This window comes from Clarias gariepinus, chromosome 21 (assembly GCF_024256425.1).
Source record: "Clarias gariepinus isolate MV-2021 ecotype Netherlands chromosome 21, CGAR_prim_01v2, whole genome shotgun sequence".
In the NCBI taxonomy this organism is placed as follows: domain Eukaryota; kingdom Metazoa; phylum Chordata; class Actinopteri; order Siluriformes; family Clariidae; genus Clarias; species Clarias gariepinus.
Window position 1 is genome coordinate 15,079,401 of NC_071120.1, and position 20,829 is coordinate 15,100,229.

A 20,829-nucleotide genomic window follows, 5' to 3' on the forward strand; every position below is an offset into this window, starting at 1 on the left:
CAAGGTCCATGCCCTGAGGCCAGAAATAAGAAAGCTTTTATTTGCCACATATACATTACAGTACAGTGAGATTCTCTTCTTTGCTTCTCCCAGCACGGAAATTGGGGTCAGAGCGCAGGGTCAGCCATGAATTGATCCCTACAGAGCGGAGAGTGTTCCCACCTAGTGAACACACAATATCCAAAGTGTGACCTCTAACATGAGAAGGGAAAATTACAGTACATATTGAATAGAAAATATTAAAACACTGGAAAAGATACAGAAACTCATCTGTTTAAACGTATTAAACTGTATTCATGAAAATATGGATGTTAATGAGAGAAGGGAATAGCTCAGATATTTCATTGATTAAAAAACAAGGAGCTTTCTAGCAAATGGTACTGTAGGCTAAAACAACCAACAGGAGTTTTGTTCTATTGATTTTTATTTATTAAAAGGCAGCATACTGTATAGTCATTATATCTTGTAAGTAAAAACAAACCAGAGCAGCAGGTGCTGTGACCAACAGTATGTAGTTTGTTCATGTTGATAGTCTTTATAAGTGAAAGTCTTTAGTCTGGTGTAATTGCAGATCTAATATTTGTAGGTGAAATTCAGAAGGGTTTCTTCCAGTTGGGTCCATTTGTGTACGTCAGATAAAAAGTACAACTCTGAAACTGTGATTTTTGTTTTATTTTTTGGGGGGGGGGGTTCTTGTTTGGCATCCTGTCCTTCCTTACTAATGCATCCTCTCTTTGAGAAACGTTACACTCCTTGACATAATTTTCAATAATACAATTGTGCTTAATGATATTATGCATGTTTAGATTTTAAGATCAAGATTAAATTAATTTTTACGTGTACTTTACAGCACTGTGAAATTATAATTTTCGAGAAGCTGGGGTCAGAGCGCCAGGTTAACTAGCATCCTGGAGGAGATCTGGTTTGGGGTCTTGCTCTAGGGCTCAACAATGGCAGCTTGGTGCTGGCAGGGCTTGAACCCCCGACCTTCCAATCAGTGACCCTTGGTTAAGAGGCCTTGAACACATTATTAAAACCGTCCACTGTGCTGTTAAAAATGTGGTCAGAAAGAAATCTTGGAGATCGCTTAAACGTTTGGTATCCTAAACAACTGACTGTAGAAATCACAGCTATGTTTAGTAATTAAAGCAAGAGCATTTCCGGCTACAATTGGCACTAAAGTTGTTAGTGAAGCTAATTAAAAAAGGCAGAAATTAAAAAAGTTCACCCTACCCACCTGAGATTGAGTAAAATTCCTGGGTGATGCTATCACCATCCGTAGCTGGGCCATGCTCCCTTAATGGAGAAGGATGGCATACCCACACTCGCTCACATCAGTGATAGCAACACTAGCCAGTCGTGGATGCCAGTGAGCACACGTGAAAGAAAAGAGCCAGATAGCACTTTCCTCTGTGTATTACGACGTCCCCATTTTTTCTTGATCTGCCGTTTAAAAAAATGCCATTGGCTGACGTAATGTCATGCAGGAAGCATGTGATGGTCAGTCCCGTATCAGGGAGACAGGTGTGCATTCTTTTCTTATAAGTGATTGTTATTTGGGAAAATGTACTGTAAGTAGTGTCTCAAATTGTCTTATCCAAATTTGAAGACACTGCCTGTTTTGTGAAACAATTGTCAAAGGGTGCCAATAATTCTGCAGTTGGCTGACAGTTGTAACATTTGCATGGTTTAGGCATACAACTATGTTTTGGTGACATGACAGTTTAATGCTCTAATTTGTGTTGGCCAGTGCATGTGCAATCACTCCTGATGGGGAAGTGACGTCTGATTGGTTTATATTTTAAACGTGGCTCAGACCAGTCATTTTTTTTCACGGTTTTTGTTTTGCTCTTTTTTACTGAAACGTAGGGCATCCCTCCTCGTACTTAAACACGGTTCCATACAGTAGCACTGTTTCAGCATGTTGCTCTGCCAGAGTGTGCATGGCAAAAGGGCAATCTCTAAAATGTCACAGTTTGTGTGCAGTCTCAGGCCTGCTTCTCCATCTGTTCATTTCACTCCAAACTCTTGCCTAAGTGATGAGTTTTTCTCTTTCCTGCAGTGTGTGCTAACACTGCCTGTTTCTTACTGTATCACCAGGCTAAATCACGCTAGTATTTGGTGATTGTCTTTTCCCCTTATCCCTAACACTTCAGTCCTGTTTGGCGTCCGCAGGTCTGCATCAGGCCTCCGCTCATCAAGCAGGCAGCAGTGCTTCAGTGACAGGGCTCGTATTTTAATGTAGCAATCAGTCTCCTGAGCTGGGAGGAAAGCCGTGCTTACATGAGTTATACCACTGTGTACTGCTGAAGCACTGCATGGTGATTAACAGTAAGAGCTGCCCTGTCTGGTACATGCATAACCCCCCTGCAGGGATGCTTTGTGCTTAAAATGTTTAAACCTCTATGTCTGGGCCTCAAGGTCACTAAAAGTGTTTCCCATTAGCATTCACAGAACACAGGCTAAGGCGCATGAAGACAGAACCTTATTTACTTATTCATACATCTATCCTGCTTTATCCTATATACAGGGTCGAGAGGGCCTGGAGCCTATACCAGGAGACTTGGGGCATGAGGCGGGTACACGAGGCGGGTACACAGGGCGGGCACACACACATACACACATTGCAAAATTGCAATTAACCTAATCAGCATGTCATTGGACTGTGGGAGGAAACACAGAGTCAAGAAAGAGATCTGCTCTAACCAGATAATTGGCATTCTACAGTACACTATAGGGATGTGACTCACCAGGGACCACCCAAAAAACGACATTATCACGATACCCAAATGCAAATTTAATTTGCATTGTGATTTTTAAATAAATCAAATTAAAATTGTATTTGTCAAATACACAGTCATACACAGTATGGTATGCAGTGACATGACCTTAAAAAAGATTATTAGTAGGAAATAAATATGGAATAAAATAAGAAATAAAATATAGAAAATAACTTTAAGGAAAAATATATCTATAGAAGATTATAGAATTTTATAAAATATATAAATATTCTCTTAGTATCATGATTTTATAAATATCCTGATTCACTATAATTTTTTTCCTTCAGATTCAGTTAGAATGCCTGACAAACTTGGCCAATAATTTGCTCCTCCCGCACAGGATGCTATGCTTACTGCCAAGGTGTGAATAGTTCAATGTCCACCACCTGCAGGATTATAGAGGACCTGCAACATTTTACCACAGTCTGAGCTGAGTGACCAAGTATTTTAATTCATTATCGTGAAAACAGCATCCTCTTAGTGAACAGTGTTGGAGTTTTTATATGTTGGAGTTTGTTTATTTATATATGAAGACTAGATCATGGGCACCCAAGGCATAGTTATATCTGGAACAAATGGAACAAATGGCCAGCCCATCCAGTCCAATCCTACAGAAAATCCAATATAGCATAAACTGCTGAAAAAGTAATGCTGGTTATAATATTCAGGTACCTGAACACCCAGACTGCTGTGTATGGAGCTCAGCAGGCAAAGAGTTTAAGGTTGTTGATCAGGACTACGAATCTCCAGATCTTAATATGACTGAGCATCTGGAAGAAACAAGTCTGATCCATGGAGGCCTCACTCAGCACCTTGAAGGATGCTCTGCTAATGTCCTCACGCCAGACACCACAGCACCGCCCCAGAGGTCTTGTGGAGTCATGCCTCAATGGGTCAGAGCTGTTTTTGGTGGCACAGAATAGAAATTGAGAATGGTTTTAATGTTATGGATGGGTGTTGTGGCGGTACAGTAATTATGTAAGGCGTTATTGTACAAAGGAAATGAGATACCATAAAAACTCATAAACTAAAGTCTCAAATAGAGATGTTTAAAAAAAAAATTAAATTTAATTATAACTAAATTACAGCACTAATGCACATACTGTATAGTACATTTATGCATTGAGCTTAGTGAAATGTCAACATTTGTTATATTACCGCACTAATCCTCTGACATGTCCCTGTTTACTGCCTTTACCTTTTGTATTTAAGCGCAGAGGTGATGTGAGCCATTAATCTTTACTCTCTCTGTTCTTTGGTCTGTCTCAGTACATGAGGACAGGAAATGGAAAGAGTGCTTTAAGAATGAAATACTGAGTATTGCGATACACTATCAGATTTCTTTTTACAGATGATGTACCTCTTTGACTCTCTTTTTTTTTTCCCCCCTTTCCTGGTGTCACCTCTGTCCAGTTTCTCATTGAGGTGAAAAACAGCATGTCCTCGATTGTCCCTCCAGACTGGGTCAAAATTAGCAGGTGGGTTGTATTATTCGGTGCTCTAGAGCCGTATGCGTTTACCATCGATGTCAATATCTCTAATCAAGCTTGTTCATTTTTTTTTTCATGCCTCAATAGCACCAAAGTGGTGGGTCGTTACCACTCTCCCTTCATCGTGGAGAGACATCAGCATCTGTTGCGGCTACGCGAACAGCTGGTTATAGACTGCAGCAGAGAGTGGATCAACTTCCTCCAGTGTGTGCATCGTGACCCCTCGTGTCACTTTTTGTGAAAGTTTTTCTCGTCTTTTATTCAACACATTTTTTTTTACTCTGAGTGTAGGCTTATTGAACAGGTTTTTACTGTAAACCTAGTGTACGAGCTGCCTAATTATAGAGACGAGCTCTTTTGCCTGTGGGTTGATGCAGTAACATTGAAAGCCATCACTGAGCATGCATCTGACCTCTGCAAAGACCTCCTGACCATTGATTGCTGCTTCATCTTATTATCTTTCTTAATGTAGGCTATTCGGAGAGCATTACTACATCCTGAAGAAAGCGGTGGGTTACCTAGCAACTGTCGACTGCCTCTTTTCATTGGCTCAGGTTGCTAAAGACAACAATTACTGCAGGTGTGGAATTCATTCTGGCACCTCCCACACTTATATTTGCTTATCACGCTTCACTCATTTCTCTCCTCTTTTATGTATGATGGGCGTTTTAAGCTATTTTGTAGTATTAACATCCATTTAAATATTAATTGCCTAATAGTTTTATAATTTCACAGGGAGCGTATGTACACTATTGCATAAACCATGCATGATGAAAGTTTTTTTTTTTTGTTGTTTTTTTAACCCAAAGAAAAACTACAAGGACATCAAATCCATAATTTTATCTCCAAAGACTAATATTTTAGATTTGTTGTTTGCAAGTGTCTCTATGCAATACAGTCTCTTGTATTGTAATGTTGGATTTTATTGCATTTTTTATGTTGTCTGGGAAAGTTTGCTCTCAGCATTCTTTTTATTTTCTTTATTGTCTCTATGTAATCTTCACCGAGACTGAAATATGGGCGTCATTTGAGTTTCAATTGCTTGACGTTATTGCAGCCCGACAAACTGTTACAGCGGATCCTCAACATGAGGTAGATTAGCAAAACTTGTCATGCAATGAAACCCTATAATACAGTACCAGTCAAAAGTTTGGGTACATAAGCAGATTTTTTTTAAGGACCACGTTTAGACTTGCGGCTCCCGGTGCCATAAAAAGCACATGTTCTTCTCGGATAGAGGCTTTTTGATTTTGGTCTTTTGTATTTCGTGAGAGGTGTTTGAAACTCCTTACGTAAGCGTAGGTGGAGGATTTAGAGTAGGGGGAGGGGGGACCCCAGAGGGCTCTATGTGGCCAGCAGCAGGCTCCAGCCCGCCTCCGGAGCGTACGTAGCCAACTCCCTCTGCTTCTCACAGCCTGTGTGGGGGAGTGGATTTGACTTTGAAGGCTGCGGTTTCACGCCAACTACACCCCCATCCGCTAGGCGCTGCCACCCCCTTCCTCCTGTTCCACTAAGCGCTAAAGATTCTCCTTACACTACACTTTGGAATGTATATATTTAGAAAATCACACAGGTTCAGTGTTCTACACGCCTCATTTTCTTTCGTGTGTCTTGTTATATAAGAATGAGTTCTGGTGGTGGTGCCTTCATCATTTAAGGTAATGACTGGTGAAATCTCATGCCATGGTTCCTTCTTCATTGCTCTGTGTGTAATGCTGTTGAATGTGTGGATACAGGCCAGAGGTTCGGGAACAGGAAGGCCACATACTGATTCGGGAAGGCAGACATCCAGTCATCAACATGCTGATGGCAGAGCAGGATCAATATGTGCCCAATGACACTGATCTTCAGGTATGCATGGTTTGCACCCACAGTATTAGTCATTTTACCAGGTACCTCTATCATATTGGTGCACTTTGTTGTCTGTAGTATAATTTACTGTATGTAGACTGTAGACATCTGTCGTAATGCACAATTTGTAAGTTTTCCTTTAACCTTTTGTCCATTAATGAAAACTGGACACCAAATGGTCCTGAACACCCACATGAGAGAGAGAGAGAGAGAGATTTGCAGACTAGTTTAAGATTTGTATTGAGGATCTAAAAAAGGAGCTTACCGTGCAAATGACCACAAGGCCTTGCAGTGAGGTTTATTTCACACAGGAGTGCTGTTGCACTGAGTCTTTAGAAGGAGGCCTGACCCCTGATAGGGTCACGAAAGTTATCTGAAGAATTTGTGTATTCCATTTTGGTAGCAAGGGTCTATGGAAAATAAAACACTTTTTGTGCCACAATATTTGTAGTTGTTTCTGGAGAAATACAAGGAAGAAAAAGAAAACCTTGGCATATGTTAACTGTTAAGGGTAGATCTGTTTTGAGGTTGTATGGCAGGTGTAGGCACAGAAAATATCGGGAAGGTAGTTGGGAAAATGGATTCCAAATTCCATAAGCAAAGCAGATATAACCCAGTATGTCAAGAAACCATAGGGTAAAAGGAGACTTAACAAAAGGCTAATAATCATCATCATAATAATAATAATGTGCCCTAAAATCATAACTGAACATTGATAATCTTATATGCTACAGTACTATAATTTACACCGATCAACCATAACAAAAAGACACTTGCCTACCATTGTATAGGTCCCTCTTGTGTCATCGCGACAACACAACCATTAAGAAAACTGACTCCAAAAGACCTCTGAAGGTGTGCTGTGGTGTTAGCAGCAGATCCTTTGAGTGCTATAAGTTGCAAGATGTATGATTCCCGGATCAGACTTGGTTGTCTAGCACATCCCAAAGATACTCAATCAGATTAAAACTTGGGGAATTTAAGGGCCTGGTCAACACCTGGTCGCGTTCCTTAAACCACTTCTAAATGATAATGCTGTTCAGAATACCAAGGGAATACTTGGTCTGTATTCGATTTTGGTAGATATGGCATGTTAAGGTAACATCCACATAAATGCCAGGATATAGTTTTTTTTTAAATAATATTGCTCAGAGATTCACACTGTCTTTGCCAGGTTGCCTTCTTCCAATAGTGCGTTCTGGAGCCACTTATTGCTCAGGGAAATGAGGCGCACACACACAGGCATCCACATGATCCACGTGATCTATCAAAACATGCCACATTCTTCCATTGCTCCATGGTCCAGTTCTGACATTAACATGCTTTCAGCAGTGGACAGGGGTCAGCATGGGCACTCTGACCAGTCTGTGGCTAACCATCTTTATACTGTACACAGCAAGCTGTGATGCACTCTGTCTTCTGGCATGAATCAGAGCCAGAAATAACTTTTTTTCAGCAAATTGTGATAGAGTAGTTCTTCTGTGGGTACGACCCAACCAGGCTAGCCTTTGCTTTCCATGTGGAATAATGAGCCTTGGATGCCCATGACGCTGTCATCAGTTTACCTATTGTCCTTTCTTGGACTATTTATGGTAGATACTAACCACTGTGTACCAGGAACACGTCTGAAGACCAGCCTTTTGGATAACCCAGCTTTTTAGCCATCACAGTGCCCTTTGTTTAAGTCTCTCAGACCCTTATGCTTGCTCATTTCTTTCTGCTTCTACCACATCAACTTTGAGAACTGACTGTTCACTTGCCCACTCCTTGACAGCTGCCATTAAAAGAAGATAATGAATTTTATTCACTTTTTCTCTCAGTGCTGTTGCAGTGTTATGACTGATCTGTGAATAAACTAGTATTTACTATAATAATAGTGAAGTAACTTTGCAAGGAATGAAGGTGCGAGATCGCGTTTATTAAGTAGATTTCAATTGCACACTTACAGTATAAGCACATATTAAAAAATACGCCATCTGTTTTAGATAAACTAATGATTTTTTTTTTAAAGATGGATTTATTTATATAGGTGTTTTCCATTCAAATTTTAAAGTAGCACATCTTTTTATCCTATGGGCCGATTGCGATGAAATAAGCCTATATGTTACCTCAATTTCAGCCGAATAAACCTAGGGAAACCCTTTTAAAATTTGTTCAGTAGTTTTTACCTGATGCGTGCACAAACAAACAAACAGAAAATTTCCAAAAACCTTCTGAATGTGTTCTATTAATGTATACTTATCTTACTGTACATCCACCCAAATAATTTTTTTGAAAATACCTTTAATGTACAGACACGCCAACTTTACAGTTTATATTATATTGTAAAGTACTTATAGATAAGAATCCTCAACCCTTTTTACATGGAAACCTCTTTAGCAGGAATGCTGAGCTACATACTTAACTCTCTAGCTGTGTGTGGAGGATCCCTTGTATTGATACTTGGTGACGATTCCCTAATATGTAGGCAGTGTATTAAGGGAGGTGATCAGGTATCACTATAAATAAAAAATAATAATAATTCACAATAGCCGTTAATGTAGTTTTGCCTGATGGGCTTACCAGTGCACATAAATAATGCAGTAAGAAAGTGCTATTTGGCTGTTACAGAAAGTCCAGAATATCCGATCATGGCTTCGGCGTGATAAGAAAACTATTTGGGATACCTTGATGGTATCCATGCGTATTCATTAGTATAGCAGGGGCTTACTGTATATGAAGAAATGTATTTAAATATATGAAAGATATTTAAGATTTTAAGTTCATCAAAATAAAGTTCCGGTTTCTTGAACGCCCCTTGTATTTATTTAAAATGGAAGAAATGGTAAGATTTCATGAAACAGCCATGCATATTAAACCATATTTAATTAAAAATATCTTGGGACGCAGGCAGCTGTTTCTGAAGCTGAAAGCACCTTTAAATAGAGACTCAAAATTTCCATCAACTGCCAGTGTATTTTCTCCTTTGTGAGTCTCAGAGGTCAGAATTAATGACCGCTATCAAGAGCAGTTAGTACACGCAGAAATCCCATTTAATTATTAATTTCTCCTCTTGCTTTACATGTGATGCCATTCGTGCAATTATTCTTGTAAATCTCCTGCAGTTCCTGCACTAACCAAGCACCATTTATTCGTGATGTTTGTACATCAGGGCCTAAGTGTTAGTGCTGTGCAGAGCATACATGCTAAATAATAACTGCTCCGTCATGGTTTTATTGTGATCCCCATGCAAAACAAAATATGGACAGTAACCCCTTTTTTCAGTTTCAGTTTTTAAGTACTCTTATTGGTGTTTTTTTTATATAATTTACTATGCGGCACATATTTCACCCATTTTCTATTATTATTATTTTTATTTATGTATAGAACTTAAATAAAGATATGGGAGGTGTAACTGATAAATCGGTCACTGCTTGTATATCGGATACCACAGGGGTGCATTATTATAGTCTTCATAACTGTGGACATTTGTCTTTATGCTTTAGAGCTCAGAGTAATCTATACAGCAGTTGTAACACCTTCTATCTATAATGATATCGATCCACTGTGTCAGCAACCGCACTTTTAACAGCAGAAATAAAAAAGATCATTATTTATAAGAAATATTGATCTCTGCTGGAGGAGAACTGCCTTTGAAACTTTGCTTCCTGCAGTTGTGTGTGTGTGTCTGTGGACTGCTGGGCTTAGCTATTACCGAGGGATTTAGATACAGCAGGTTAGAAGGTGGATATCAAGGCAGTAGGTTTTTTTTCTTTCTTTTTTTCTTTTTTTTTTTTTTTACAGCAGGGTAATCTGTTCTTTTGTAATGGAGCAAATTAAAACACACAAACACACACGGAGTATACACAGGTGCCAATTCACCAAAGTGCTGTTTTTTCCTCTCTATCACTCTCTGCCTCGAATTTCTCATTCACTTATACACCATCTTTCACTCCTACATTCTCTCTCTCTCTCTCTTGCTCTCAGCGCTCCCTCTTGTGTCCTTTCTTTCTCTTGTTTTGCACACTTCTGTCTTGTACTCTCTCTTTCTCCCTTTTTTCTCTGATCTCTTAATTTTTAGTATTTTTTGTAAAATATTTGTTTTTTAATCTAATGTGATCTTGTCCAACATATTGCATACTCTGGAAGATCATGCTGTAGTGTACAGTGCAGTCCTATATTTTGTCACATTTTATATGGCTGGCTAATATGTGGGCGTGTTTCAAACTACGTGAAACACACCCATATTCATATGACTACACTCAAAATTCCTCTGAAATTCTAAAGAGACAAAAATATGAGTATTGTCCTCTACATGCAGCTTAACTTAAATTTTATTTATTTATTTTTTTAACATCATAAGCTGAAAGTGACCAAATTCATAATTGCCTTTAAAAATGAAATTTTACTGGTTTCAGGGATATAGTGTAGCAGTCACCAAAGAAATTCTGACATGTGTTGAAACTCTGTCCAGGTCTGAGATTGAATCCATTTAAGTATTCCGTTGGAGCTTCTCTCCCAGCACAGAGGTCATAGTCACAAGGGTTTTATTATCAGTGACAGAACCTTATTATTAACCTTCCACACTTCTTTTAGTCTTTTGTGTTTTGTGTGGATTCTTTCTATTCTACTATTAGTTCAGACCACCACATTTATCACACCACCTCTCTCTCTCTCTCTCTCTCTCTCTCTCGCACGCGCTCTCGGTCTCTCTATCGTGGTTGCTTCCCTATTTGGGGTTTATCTGTCCAGATCTGGACATTCCAAAATAACTGGAATTTATTTATTTTTTTCTCCCACACAGCCATTTCTCCTTTTCGACATCGACATCATGTATAGTAGACCAGTACATGGTCCTTGATGTTTTACTGTTTTCTCAGCTCCTAGCACACCTGATTTTTAACTAATTAGCTCATTTATTAGTGTTTTCTAATTTGTAGTGTGTAGTAATAGTTCAGGTAAAAACACTACAGTGTGTGCAGGACATGGGATCTCCAGGACCAGGGTTGAAACCCACTGTAGTATACTGTACCTAGAAAACTCCAAGACATTTAAAACAACTTGTACTTGGAAAAAAATCTGAGCTTGTATACGGTGTCCTTAAAGGCTCCGGGGGTGTGCTGTGCTGAATAACACTTAGGAAGTGGTGGTCTTATAGCAGTAAATTCCCATTAAAGAACGAACACGCATGTAGTCACATCTGGGCACGTACAGGCTTTAGATCATATGGCTTCACAAGCACATTTGTTTACATACTGTAGTTATTCTTTTTTATTCCTTTAGAATCTTTTGTCTTTACGTACTACTACAGTTATTTCCTGGAACCAATTAAGATGATGTAATAATGTGCACGCTCACATACACAGAATCTTTTCTTTGATTATCTGTATCACTGTATTAGCCACACAAGCTTAAGGTCTTATTTCAGGAAATATTTAAACATTCATGTGGTCTGTCCCTATCTTTAAAACCTGACCTCTCTCAAATAAATGATCATATTTTTATTTTTTGTCTGTTTTAATATCCTCGCCAAAACGGCTTTAAAGCAGATACAGTTCCTGTATAATGAACATCTGCTTCTGTTTACTCTACATATGCTGTGGTTGTGTTTGATTTTAACATTGCGTAGTGTTGGTGGTTCCAGTACATCAAACTAATGACTTGACCAGTGCAGCTATGACCTTCTTCACAGCTTCTCAGTTTTATTGCGATGATCGTTCTTTCAGGGAGAGGGCAAGCGAGCCATGATCATCACAGGTCCCAACATGGGGGGAAAGAGCTCTTATATTCGCCAGGTGGCACTTATCACCATCATGGCCCAACTGGGATCCTTTGTGCCAGCCAGTGAGGCATCGGTTGGCATTGTGGACGGCATTTTTACAAGGTATAGTCTTTTTCTTTTTCTTTGTTTTTTTGTTTTGTTTGTTTTTTCACTTTTGTGCTAAATTTTGGGACTTTTATATGTACAGTATGTATTAATGTATGTACTGTATGTATACACTGATCAGCCATGCCATCATCACAACATGGATTAACATTAGTTATCAATTCTATACCTGTAAACTGGTGACAGAATTGTGGGCATGCAAAGGCCAGCATATCTAGTAAAGTGACAAAACTGGCCACAAGAAAAAGGCGTAAGTGCTTCACAGGGCCCAGCAAGCCCAAGGCCGCTGACCAGGGCTCCAAGCTCCCAATCCAATCGTGTGCCCATGGGATGTGGTAGACAAACATGCCCTATTTATGGAGGCCCCACCTCGCAGACAACAGTGCCCAAAGAATCCTGGTGCCAGACACCACAGCACACCCCCAGAGGTCCTGCAGAGTCATGAGACCCTGAGAGTCCAGAGCTACCCAGGCGGCATAAAGGGAAACTACACAATACTGTGCGTAATGTTTTGACTTGTTATGCTATGGCTGATCAGTGTATTTTAGTGTAAACTTTAAGCCTACAGATTGATTATGATTTTGAACACACCTGATGAACATTTGGTGAATTGTGACAATGTCTCTTTGTGTTCCCTGAGTGACGACATGACAGAGCACCATTTATATTCAGGTGATCTTGTTCATGGGTGTACAATGCACAACTCCAATCTGTAGGTTACATAATCCGTATCTTCTAATAAAAGATGTTCAGAATCCTTCACACTCGCTTCCCTCCCCCGGTCTTCAGCTTCCACACCCACATTAAAAGCCCACCTCTTACGAACGAGATCTCTTTCAAAGAACATTGATTATTTCCACCCACCTGCTCTCCTCTAATGCAGAACTATGCTTTCCTCACTAATGGTTACTGTATTGGGAAATAAGGAGCTCAGACAGAGTAATGAAGCATTTTCAGTCAGGCACTTCGAAACACTCCTCGTTCGACAATGTACTTGTCATTCTTCTCGGCATGCGCGTTGCTATTGTTCTCTCATTTCCTGCCTGTTAAATGGGCGGGTCGATGAAGGACAGCTGACAGTTTGGGTCTTAGTGGCCATGACAACACTCAAGATGCCGGGTAGACTTCAGGCTTCTGGTGGAATTTTTTACAGCTGCAGCAAATGAAACCATGGCCACTGGTGCAGGTGCCTCAGCTCACTGTAATTTGCTCTGCAAGTGTGCACTTGTACAATCATAGAAACGCATTGTGTTTTTTTGGTGATTCCATCTACTGTACAGTACGGTACGTTAACACTGAGGGTTTTACGTTTAGGAGTCTTTCTAAGGGAACCTTCAAAGCATGGTCCAAGATACAGTACGTTTTTATAGAAGGTGCAGGGGGAAGACTGAAAGAATGGGGAAGAAAAATTAAGAGAAGGGAAATCAAGAAAAAGGAAAAAAAGAATATGAAAAGTTTAAAAGGAAAGAAAAAAGAAGAGAAGTAAAGGGGAGAGTATAAAAAAGAAGAGAGAAAGGATAGGAAGATAATAAGACAGGAGGCGAGTAAAAGCAAGGAAAAGGGGAGGTAGAGTAGTATATAAATATATAAGTAGAGGGTAGAGTAGAAGTATATAAGTAGAAGTATATAGGTAGAGTAGAAGTATATACTGTAAGTAGAGTAGAAATGTATAAGTAGAAGTATATTAATAGGAGGTAAATTAGAAGTATATAAGTAAAGGAAAAACCAGCAAGAGTAAAGCGAAGAGAAAATTGAAACATGAGAGAAAGAAAGTGAAGAGAAGAATAAGATGGGAAGTAAAGCAAAGATGAGAAGGTAAGAACCAGGAACATAAATGGAAAACGGAAAAGGAAGTTCAGCCTTTATTCATTACACACACATTACTGCACAGTGGAATTCTTTATACTTTTCCCAGCTTCTTGTTAGTAGGTTAAGGTCAGAGTGTAGGGTCACTCATTATACGGCGCCATTGGAGCAGACAGGGTTAAGGGCCCAACAGCGACAACTTAGCGGAGGTGGGGCTCGAACCTCCGACCTTTGGACCAGTAGCCTTAACACACTGAGCCACCCCTGCTTCTGCATAATTATTCAATTATTTGTCACATGTACCACAGTGAAAAGATTTTTTTCCGCATATCCCAGTTATGAAGCTGGGGTTACAGAGCACGGTTCAGGCAGTTACATATACCTAGAGCAGATGGGGTTAAGGGTTAATGAAAGAAAAATAAGAGAAGAAAAGGGACTGATGAGAAGAATATGTAAAGGAAAAGCGGGAAAAAAAAGGGTTAAGCTCCGCCGCTCTTCCAGTTGCAGGAGCACAGTCTCTGTATGAAGGGTAATATCTTTCATGATTCGTAACAACTTGGCATATTTATCCCAAACCAAAAATAGGTTTGGATGATGTCACACCTGTAAGTTGTAAATAACAATGTTGGCTAAATCTACATTTTGTCTTTTACTTAAAACTGTTTTCTGCATGCAATTTAATCAAATTCACAATTGTATGTATTGATCATCAATTGTCTTATTGTTCAGAGACAATTAAAAAGTGTCTTCTCTTTTTGTACAGCTCACTTATTTGACTCATCAGGCTTTTACTACATACGTCCTTTGGTTGTGGAGTTGCTGTGCCATGTGACAGGCCTGCTAATATGCTGTCATCACGCTTCCTTTGGATGTAATGACCAGCAGTCCATTCATCATCTATGGGCGTGCATAATGCAACTGAAGCATTTTCAAGCTTGTTGTTGCTCTAAATAGTGTCTGACAGTATCAGGAAAACGCTATCATGATTTAGCAGCGACTTGTTTATTAACAGAGCATGTGTGTCTGTGTGTGTTGTTGGTCTAATTATGTTAACACACTGTCAGCAGAAATGCACCATAGTGATCTCCTAATTAGTATCATGTGTGCCTTAGGCTGTCTTTTGCATGGTTTTGTTCTGCTGGAGATGAACAGGTGCATGATGGAGAACTGATGTGTTGTTTATTAATGCTTTATTTTTCCCCATTTGATGTACTATGGAAGTTCATTGGCTCTCCACTAAACATCGTTTACCTTTTATTGAAGTCTGCTGCAGGCAGTGTGCGCTTTGCAGATTGAACGTATGACAGACAATGAAATGGCAGGAAGCACTTACTGTATGCTTTTGAAAAGCAATAGAATCGTATTTTCCTGCGGAACTTAATTATAGAGCTCACTTTACTGATCTGATACCAGGGTTGGGTTTGTGCGATTCACTTAGTGCAGGCATCCAGAACATCTGTAGGATATAGAGTTGACCTGTGGCCGTTTGGTATAGTCGCTTTGACCATATGATAAGTTAAAATGTTAAGAAAGGGTCCTACTTAGTATTCATCAACCAGGAGCATCATGATACTGTACATGTCATATATTTTCCTGGTTTCCAGAATTATCAAGTTTGTTCAGTGTAACAAAAGTATTTGCCATATTACTGTTAATTACTGAATTGAGGTTTTTTAATCATCAGGCCCCTTATCCCAAGTGAAGGGTAATCTTAATGCTTCCATCTTTGTGAAAATAGTTTTGGGGAAGACTCTTTTCTATTCCAACATGACTGTATGTGAGTGCTCAAAACAAGGACTATAAAGACATGGTTTGGTAGAATTTTTGGTGTGAAAGACTTTGACTGGACCCAGCACAGAGCCCTGACCTGAACCCCATCGAACACCTTTGGGATTAACTGGAACAGAGGTTGCAAGTCAGGTCTTCTTGACCAACATTAGTGCCTTATAAATGCTCTACAGAGTGAACGGGCACAAGATTCCCCAGAAACACCCCAATATTATGTGGACAGATGTCCAAGAAGAGTGAAAGCTGTTATAGCTGCAAAAGGGGGACCAACTCCATATTGATGTACATGTATCTGTATACAATGTCATTGCAGGTTTGGCCAAATATAGTCCATATAGTGTACAGATACAGGGGATGAGTGGATTGTTTCACTTTGAAGTAGCGCTTCTATACAGATGTTAGTTTTATTTGTCTTCATTGCATTAGAACACATCATTGACAGCAAGCAATAGTACAGTAGCTGAGCATCAAGTACAACATACAAGGTAAGAATGGTTTCACTCCTGTTTCACCCAATTACCAATGTATAGAACTTTTTTAAGGAAGATGCAGGATTTTGTAGCAATGAACAAATTTTCACCAAGAACAGTTTTTCTAGCCTTTTTGGCTTGGACTGGCAAAATGAAATATGTCCAGATTGCTGTCATTTTGAGCTGTAAGTTCATTTCCACAGCAGTGTACACTAGACCTATAACAGTTTGTGTCGAGCAAAAATATGAGACCAATGCCAGTATTTGTATCAAAGCATTCCTTTTTAGTAGGGCCATATTTTCACAATTCTACCAAAGTACAACCAAATGACAAAGTTTGCCGGCTGCTTTTTTTTTTAAAAAGTCAATGTGTACAGAGGTCTAATACATGTTTATACAACAATTAGCCATAACATTAAAACCACCAAGATTGTTTAGCTCTGACCCCTTATGGCATGACTCCACAAGAATCCTTGGGGTATGCTGTGGTGTCTGGTGCCAGGATGTTAGCAGCGGACCGTTTGGGTGCTGTGTGTTGCAGTTGGGGCCTCCTTGGATCAGGCTTGTTTGTACAGGACAACTTATGGATGCTTGATCAGATTGGAATTTTGGGAATTTGGAGACTTCGTCACCAACCTTGAACCCTAACCTTGAACTCTCTGCTTGCCTGTAGACGGTAGGCTGAGATGCACTGGGTGTTTTTATACCTTTCTGGTTTTGGCAGTATTGACTTTTTCTGTAGTTTTTTCTGCTTTGGCTTTTCTGAGTGATTGGGCCAGTTGGGTGTACTTGGGCCTTAGGGGTCTCTGATCATGCCCCAGTTTACTGACAGTACTGTTAATGTTCTGGCTGATTGGTACACATGATCTAGATATACTCCAACCAACACAATGGTTTATAGAAGTTGATTAAAATGGAGTAAGTTAATAGGTAAAGTATTGTCAGTAAAAAAATAGGTCCTAAATGCAAATAAAAAAAAATTGTACATGAAGACAACATGACAACTTACTATTGCTACTACTACTACTGTAGTTATTTCAATGTCCAAAATAGTTTTGTAAATGTATTAAAGAACTGTTCTGGAAAGATTTACAGGTTTTGTTGTTTATTAAATAACATTATTTTGATTTTAGACTTTAATACAGGATAACGGAAGATTTAGAGCTGCTTCCTAAACTGCCATCGGGACAGTTAAGTAACACAGACCTGCCAAGCTTTCTGGCGAGAATGTTGTTGCTTTCCCTCTCTAGAGATGCGTGTTCTAATTAACAGGTGAAAAACATGTTCAAACAGCAGCCAATTAAATCTTGAAAGGTTCAGTGGCCCATGGTGCACTTTGGACTCATCCAAGCAAACAATGCTAATTGCGTGTATGCCTTGCAACTTTGGGATGAGGACGAAATGACAGGGACTTAAACTGTATGAGTCAGATGGATTACATTAAATGTCAAATAGTTTTGTGACTCATATGCAAAAAAAACAAATCAACCTGATATGTTATGCATACTTCATCAGTAAAGTGTTTTTTGTGATAATGAATATGGAGCATTATCAAAGAATTGGTTAAAAGTCCAAGATACAGAACTGATAAGAAATCTGAAATCTTACAGAAGAGCCGGTAAGTAATGGCTATTTTCGGAGGAGCACCTCTGAAATCTAATCGCTTGCCTACTTTTTATCATGTCCTTGGTCTGGAAGTTGGCATGCTCTGGCTGGTCATGAGCACTGATGCACTTTTATTGAACGAACAGCAAGGTTACCAAGCGTTTCTTCCTTCATCGCTTTCAGGTTACTATGGAAACAGGAAATGAAATGAAAAAGAAAAAAAAGGCTTAAAAGGATGAAGCTATTCAAACGAATAAGCTGTCAGCAATTCTCTCCCAAGGTTTTGATGCTAAAGCGTCTTTTGGTTTTGTATCACAGTTATCTGTTCCCAGTTTCCTTTTTGTAGTTTTAAATCTGTAAAGCAATGTACTGCATCACTCAGTGACAGGAAATGATTTTTTTTTTGGACTTAGAACTACCGTTGAAATGTCTCTAGAGTGAAGAATATGCATAAATTCAGGTATTGCCCTTAACTGACCAGAGATGAACACTGCTCATAAAGCGGCAATGCGCTGATAGAAAGGATTTCTTGCTTTACCTGAAGGTATTTTAGTTTGAACCTTTGAAAGACTAACACTTTAAAGAATTTCCATAAAGAACCTTGACGGATTTCCCAAAAGAGACAAATTGAAGGACGTGGGGATATTGAAAAAATAGAATCTTTTAATCGCTTGTGTAAATGTATCTGCATATCATGGTCCATTATGTATTAACAGTATTTATTCATTATTTCTGCTTGGAGATTCTGTACTTGGGGCTCACTTTCTGCTATTGAAAACTCCTAAATTTCACCATTGCTTTAGTGCAGGGGTCTCCAAATCAGTGACCAGCACAGTTTGTATTTCAACACCTAAACACACCCATTGAACCTAGTAATTAGCTGTGTTTAAGGAGAAGAATCACCAAACTGTGTTGGACACTGGCTCTCCAGGGCTGGGTTTGGGGACCCCTGCTTTGATGGATCCTTGGTCAGGTTGACTTGTTTCTAAGACTTTTTACACTGTCTGCTTCGCATCCCAGGACTTACAGTGTACAGTTGTAGAAGAGTAATAATTTATAATCCTACCATATAGTATAGTTCTCTCATGGATGTCCTAAACGTATAAGCCTCTAGTTTTTGGATTAAAAAAGATTCCATAATGTGTCTGCAGAACCTGCTGACCAGTTATCCTGCTGAAAATTGATTTGATTCACAGTAATTTGGAAATAATCAGCCTTTTATTTATTTCATTATCTCCTCTAATGTGCAACGTTTTTTTTGTTTCAGGTTGATGCTAGATTATATAGCACAGCATTGCTCATAATACTGTAGCTAATTTAGCCATGTAATGTAATACGCTAAGTATATTATATAGTATACTGTATGAATATACAGAAATTTCCTCTACATTATCTTCCTTTAATAGTAAGTTATAATGATTTGGTGTGATTGTTGTGACTGATTATTAGCCATGCTGTCTGTTTGACCAGACAGCTAATTCAATGCATCGACTAGAGCGCTTGTAATGTCCCTAATGTGTTTTAATTAGAGTGATTAAAGTAAGACTAGATCTTCAGCCAGGAGACACTATTAAGATGAGCTCTCATCGCAATAAGCTCAACTAATATTCGATGTAACTGTTAAATTAGGAGTAATCATGCTGCTGGTTACTCAACTTAATCTATTGTAGCCAAAGTTTACGAATGGTTTATAGTGAAATTCATAGATACAATTCAGTTGTATCTATGACCAGGTAAAATGTAACATGCTTTAACTTGTTTTTTTGGTAGGATGGGGGCCTCAGATAACATCTCAAGAGGTCGAAGCACTTTCATGGAGGAGCTAGTGGAGGCCTCAGAGATTCTTTCTCGTGCCACAGCGCGTTCTCTAGTGATCCTGGATGAGCTCGGCCGTGGCACCAGCACATATGATGGAATCGCCATTGCCTACGCCACCCTGGAGTTCTTAATCAGAGACGTGAGTCACTGTACCAGCAGATCAACTAAAATGCTTATGCTAATCAAAATAGTCTTGGCTGTCTCTCTCTCTCTCATAAAATTTATTTACATTTTTTGCTTGTCTTGCGAAACCAAGGTACTCGCAATTCAAGGCTCCACTGTGTGTGTATATATGTATGTGTGTATATATGTATGTATATATATATATATATATATATATACACACACACTCACCTAAAAGATTATTAGGAACACCATACTAATACAGTGTTTGACCCCCTTTCGCCTTCAGAACTGCCTTAATTCTACGTGGCATTGATTCAACAAGGTGCTGAAAGCATTCTTTAGAAATGTTGGCCCATATTGATAGGATAGCATCTTGCAGTTAATGGAGATTTGTGGGATGCACATCCAGGGCACGAAATGGTTAAAGACGCTCTATTGGGTTAAGATCTGGTGACTGTGGGGGCTATTTTAGTACAGTGAACTCATTGTCATGTTCAAGAAACCAATTTGAAATGATTCGAGCTTTGTGACATGGTGCATTATCCTGCTGGAAGTAGCCATCAGAGGATGGGTACATGGTGGTCATAAAGGGATGGACATGGTCAAAAACAATGCTCAGGTAGCCTGTGGCATTTAAACGATGCCCAATTGGCACTAAGGGGCCTAAAGTGTGCCAAGAAAACATCCCACACACCATTACACCACCACCACCAGCCTGCACAGTGGTAACAAGGCATGATGGATCCATGTTCTCATTCTCTTTACGCCAAATTCTGACTCTACAAAAATCGAGACTCATCAGACCAGGCAACATTTTTCCAGTCTTCAACTGTCCAATATAGGTGAGCTCGTGCAAATTGTAGCCTCTTTTTCCCATTTGTAGTGGAGATGAGTGGTACCCGGTGGGGTCTTCTGCTGTTATAGCCTATCCGCCTCGGTTGTAATGAGTGGTTATTTCAGTCCAAGTTGCTCTTCTATCAGCTGGAATCAGTCGGCCCATTCTCCTCTGACCTCTAGCATCAACAAGGCATTTTCGCCCACAGGACTACCGCATACTGGATGTTTTTCCCTTTTCACACCATTCTTTGTAAACCCTAGAAATGGTTGTGCGTGAAAATCCCAGTAACTGAGCAGATTGTGAAATACTCAGACCGGCCCGTCTGACACCAACAACCATGCCACGCTCAAAATTGCTTAAATCACCTTTTTTACCCATTATACCCACCTTT

General features: G+C 39.4%; 1 protein-coding gene across 2 annotated transcripts in view; it reads left to right on the top strand.

The window, feature by feature from the left end:
* The window catches only part of msh3 (mutS homolog 3 (E. coli)), a 66,857-nt gene that overhangs the window by 31,130 nt on the left and 14,898 nt on the right, over nucleotides 1-20,829 (top strand). For both annotated transcript variants that reach the window (XM_053481733.1, XM_053481734.1), the window contains exons 16-21: nucleotides 4,194-4,258; nucleotides 4,358-4,474; nucleotides 4,743-4,850; nucleotides 6,007-6,121; nucleotides 11,827-11,984; nucleotides 19,427-19,613. In XM_053481733.1, the coding sequence (XP_053337708.1) occupies nucleotides 4,194-4,258; nucleotides 4,358-4,474; nucleotides 4,743-4,850; nucleotides 6,007-6,121; nucleotides 11,827-11,984; nucleotides 19,427-19,613 (750 nt within the window). The remainder of the gene's footprint in view (nucleotides 1-4,193; nucleotides 4,259-4,357; nucleotides 4,475-4,742; nucleotides 4,851-6,006; nucleotides 6,122-11,826; nucleotides 11,985-19,426; nucleotides 19,614-20,829) is intronic.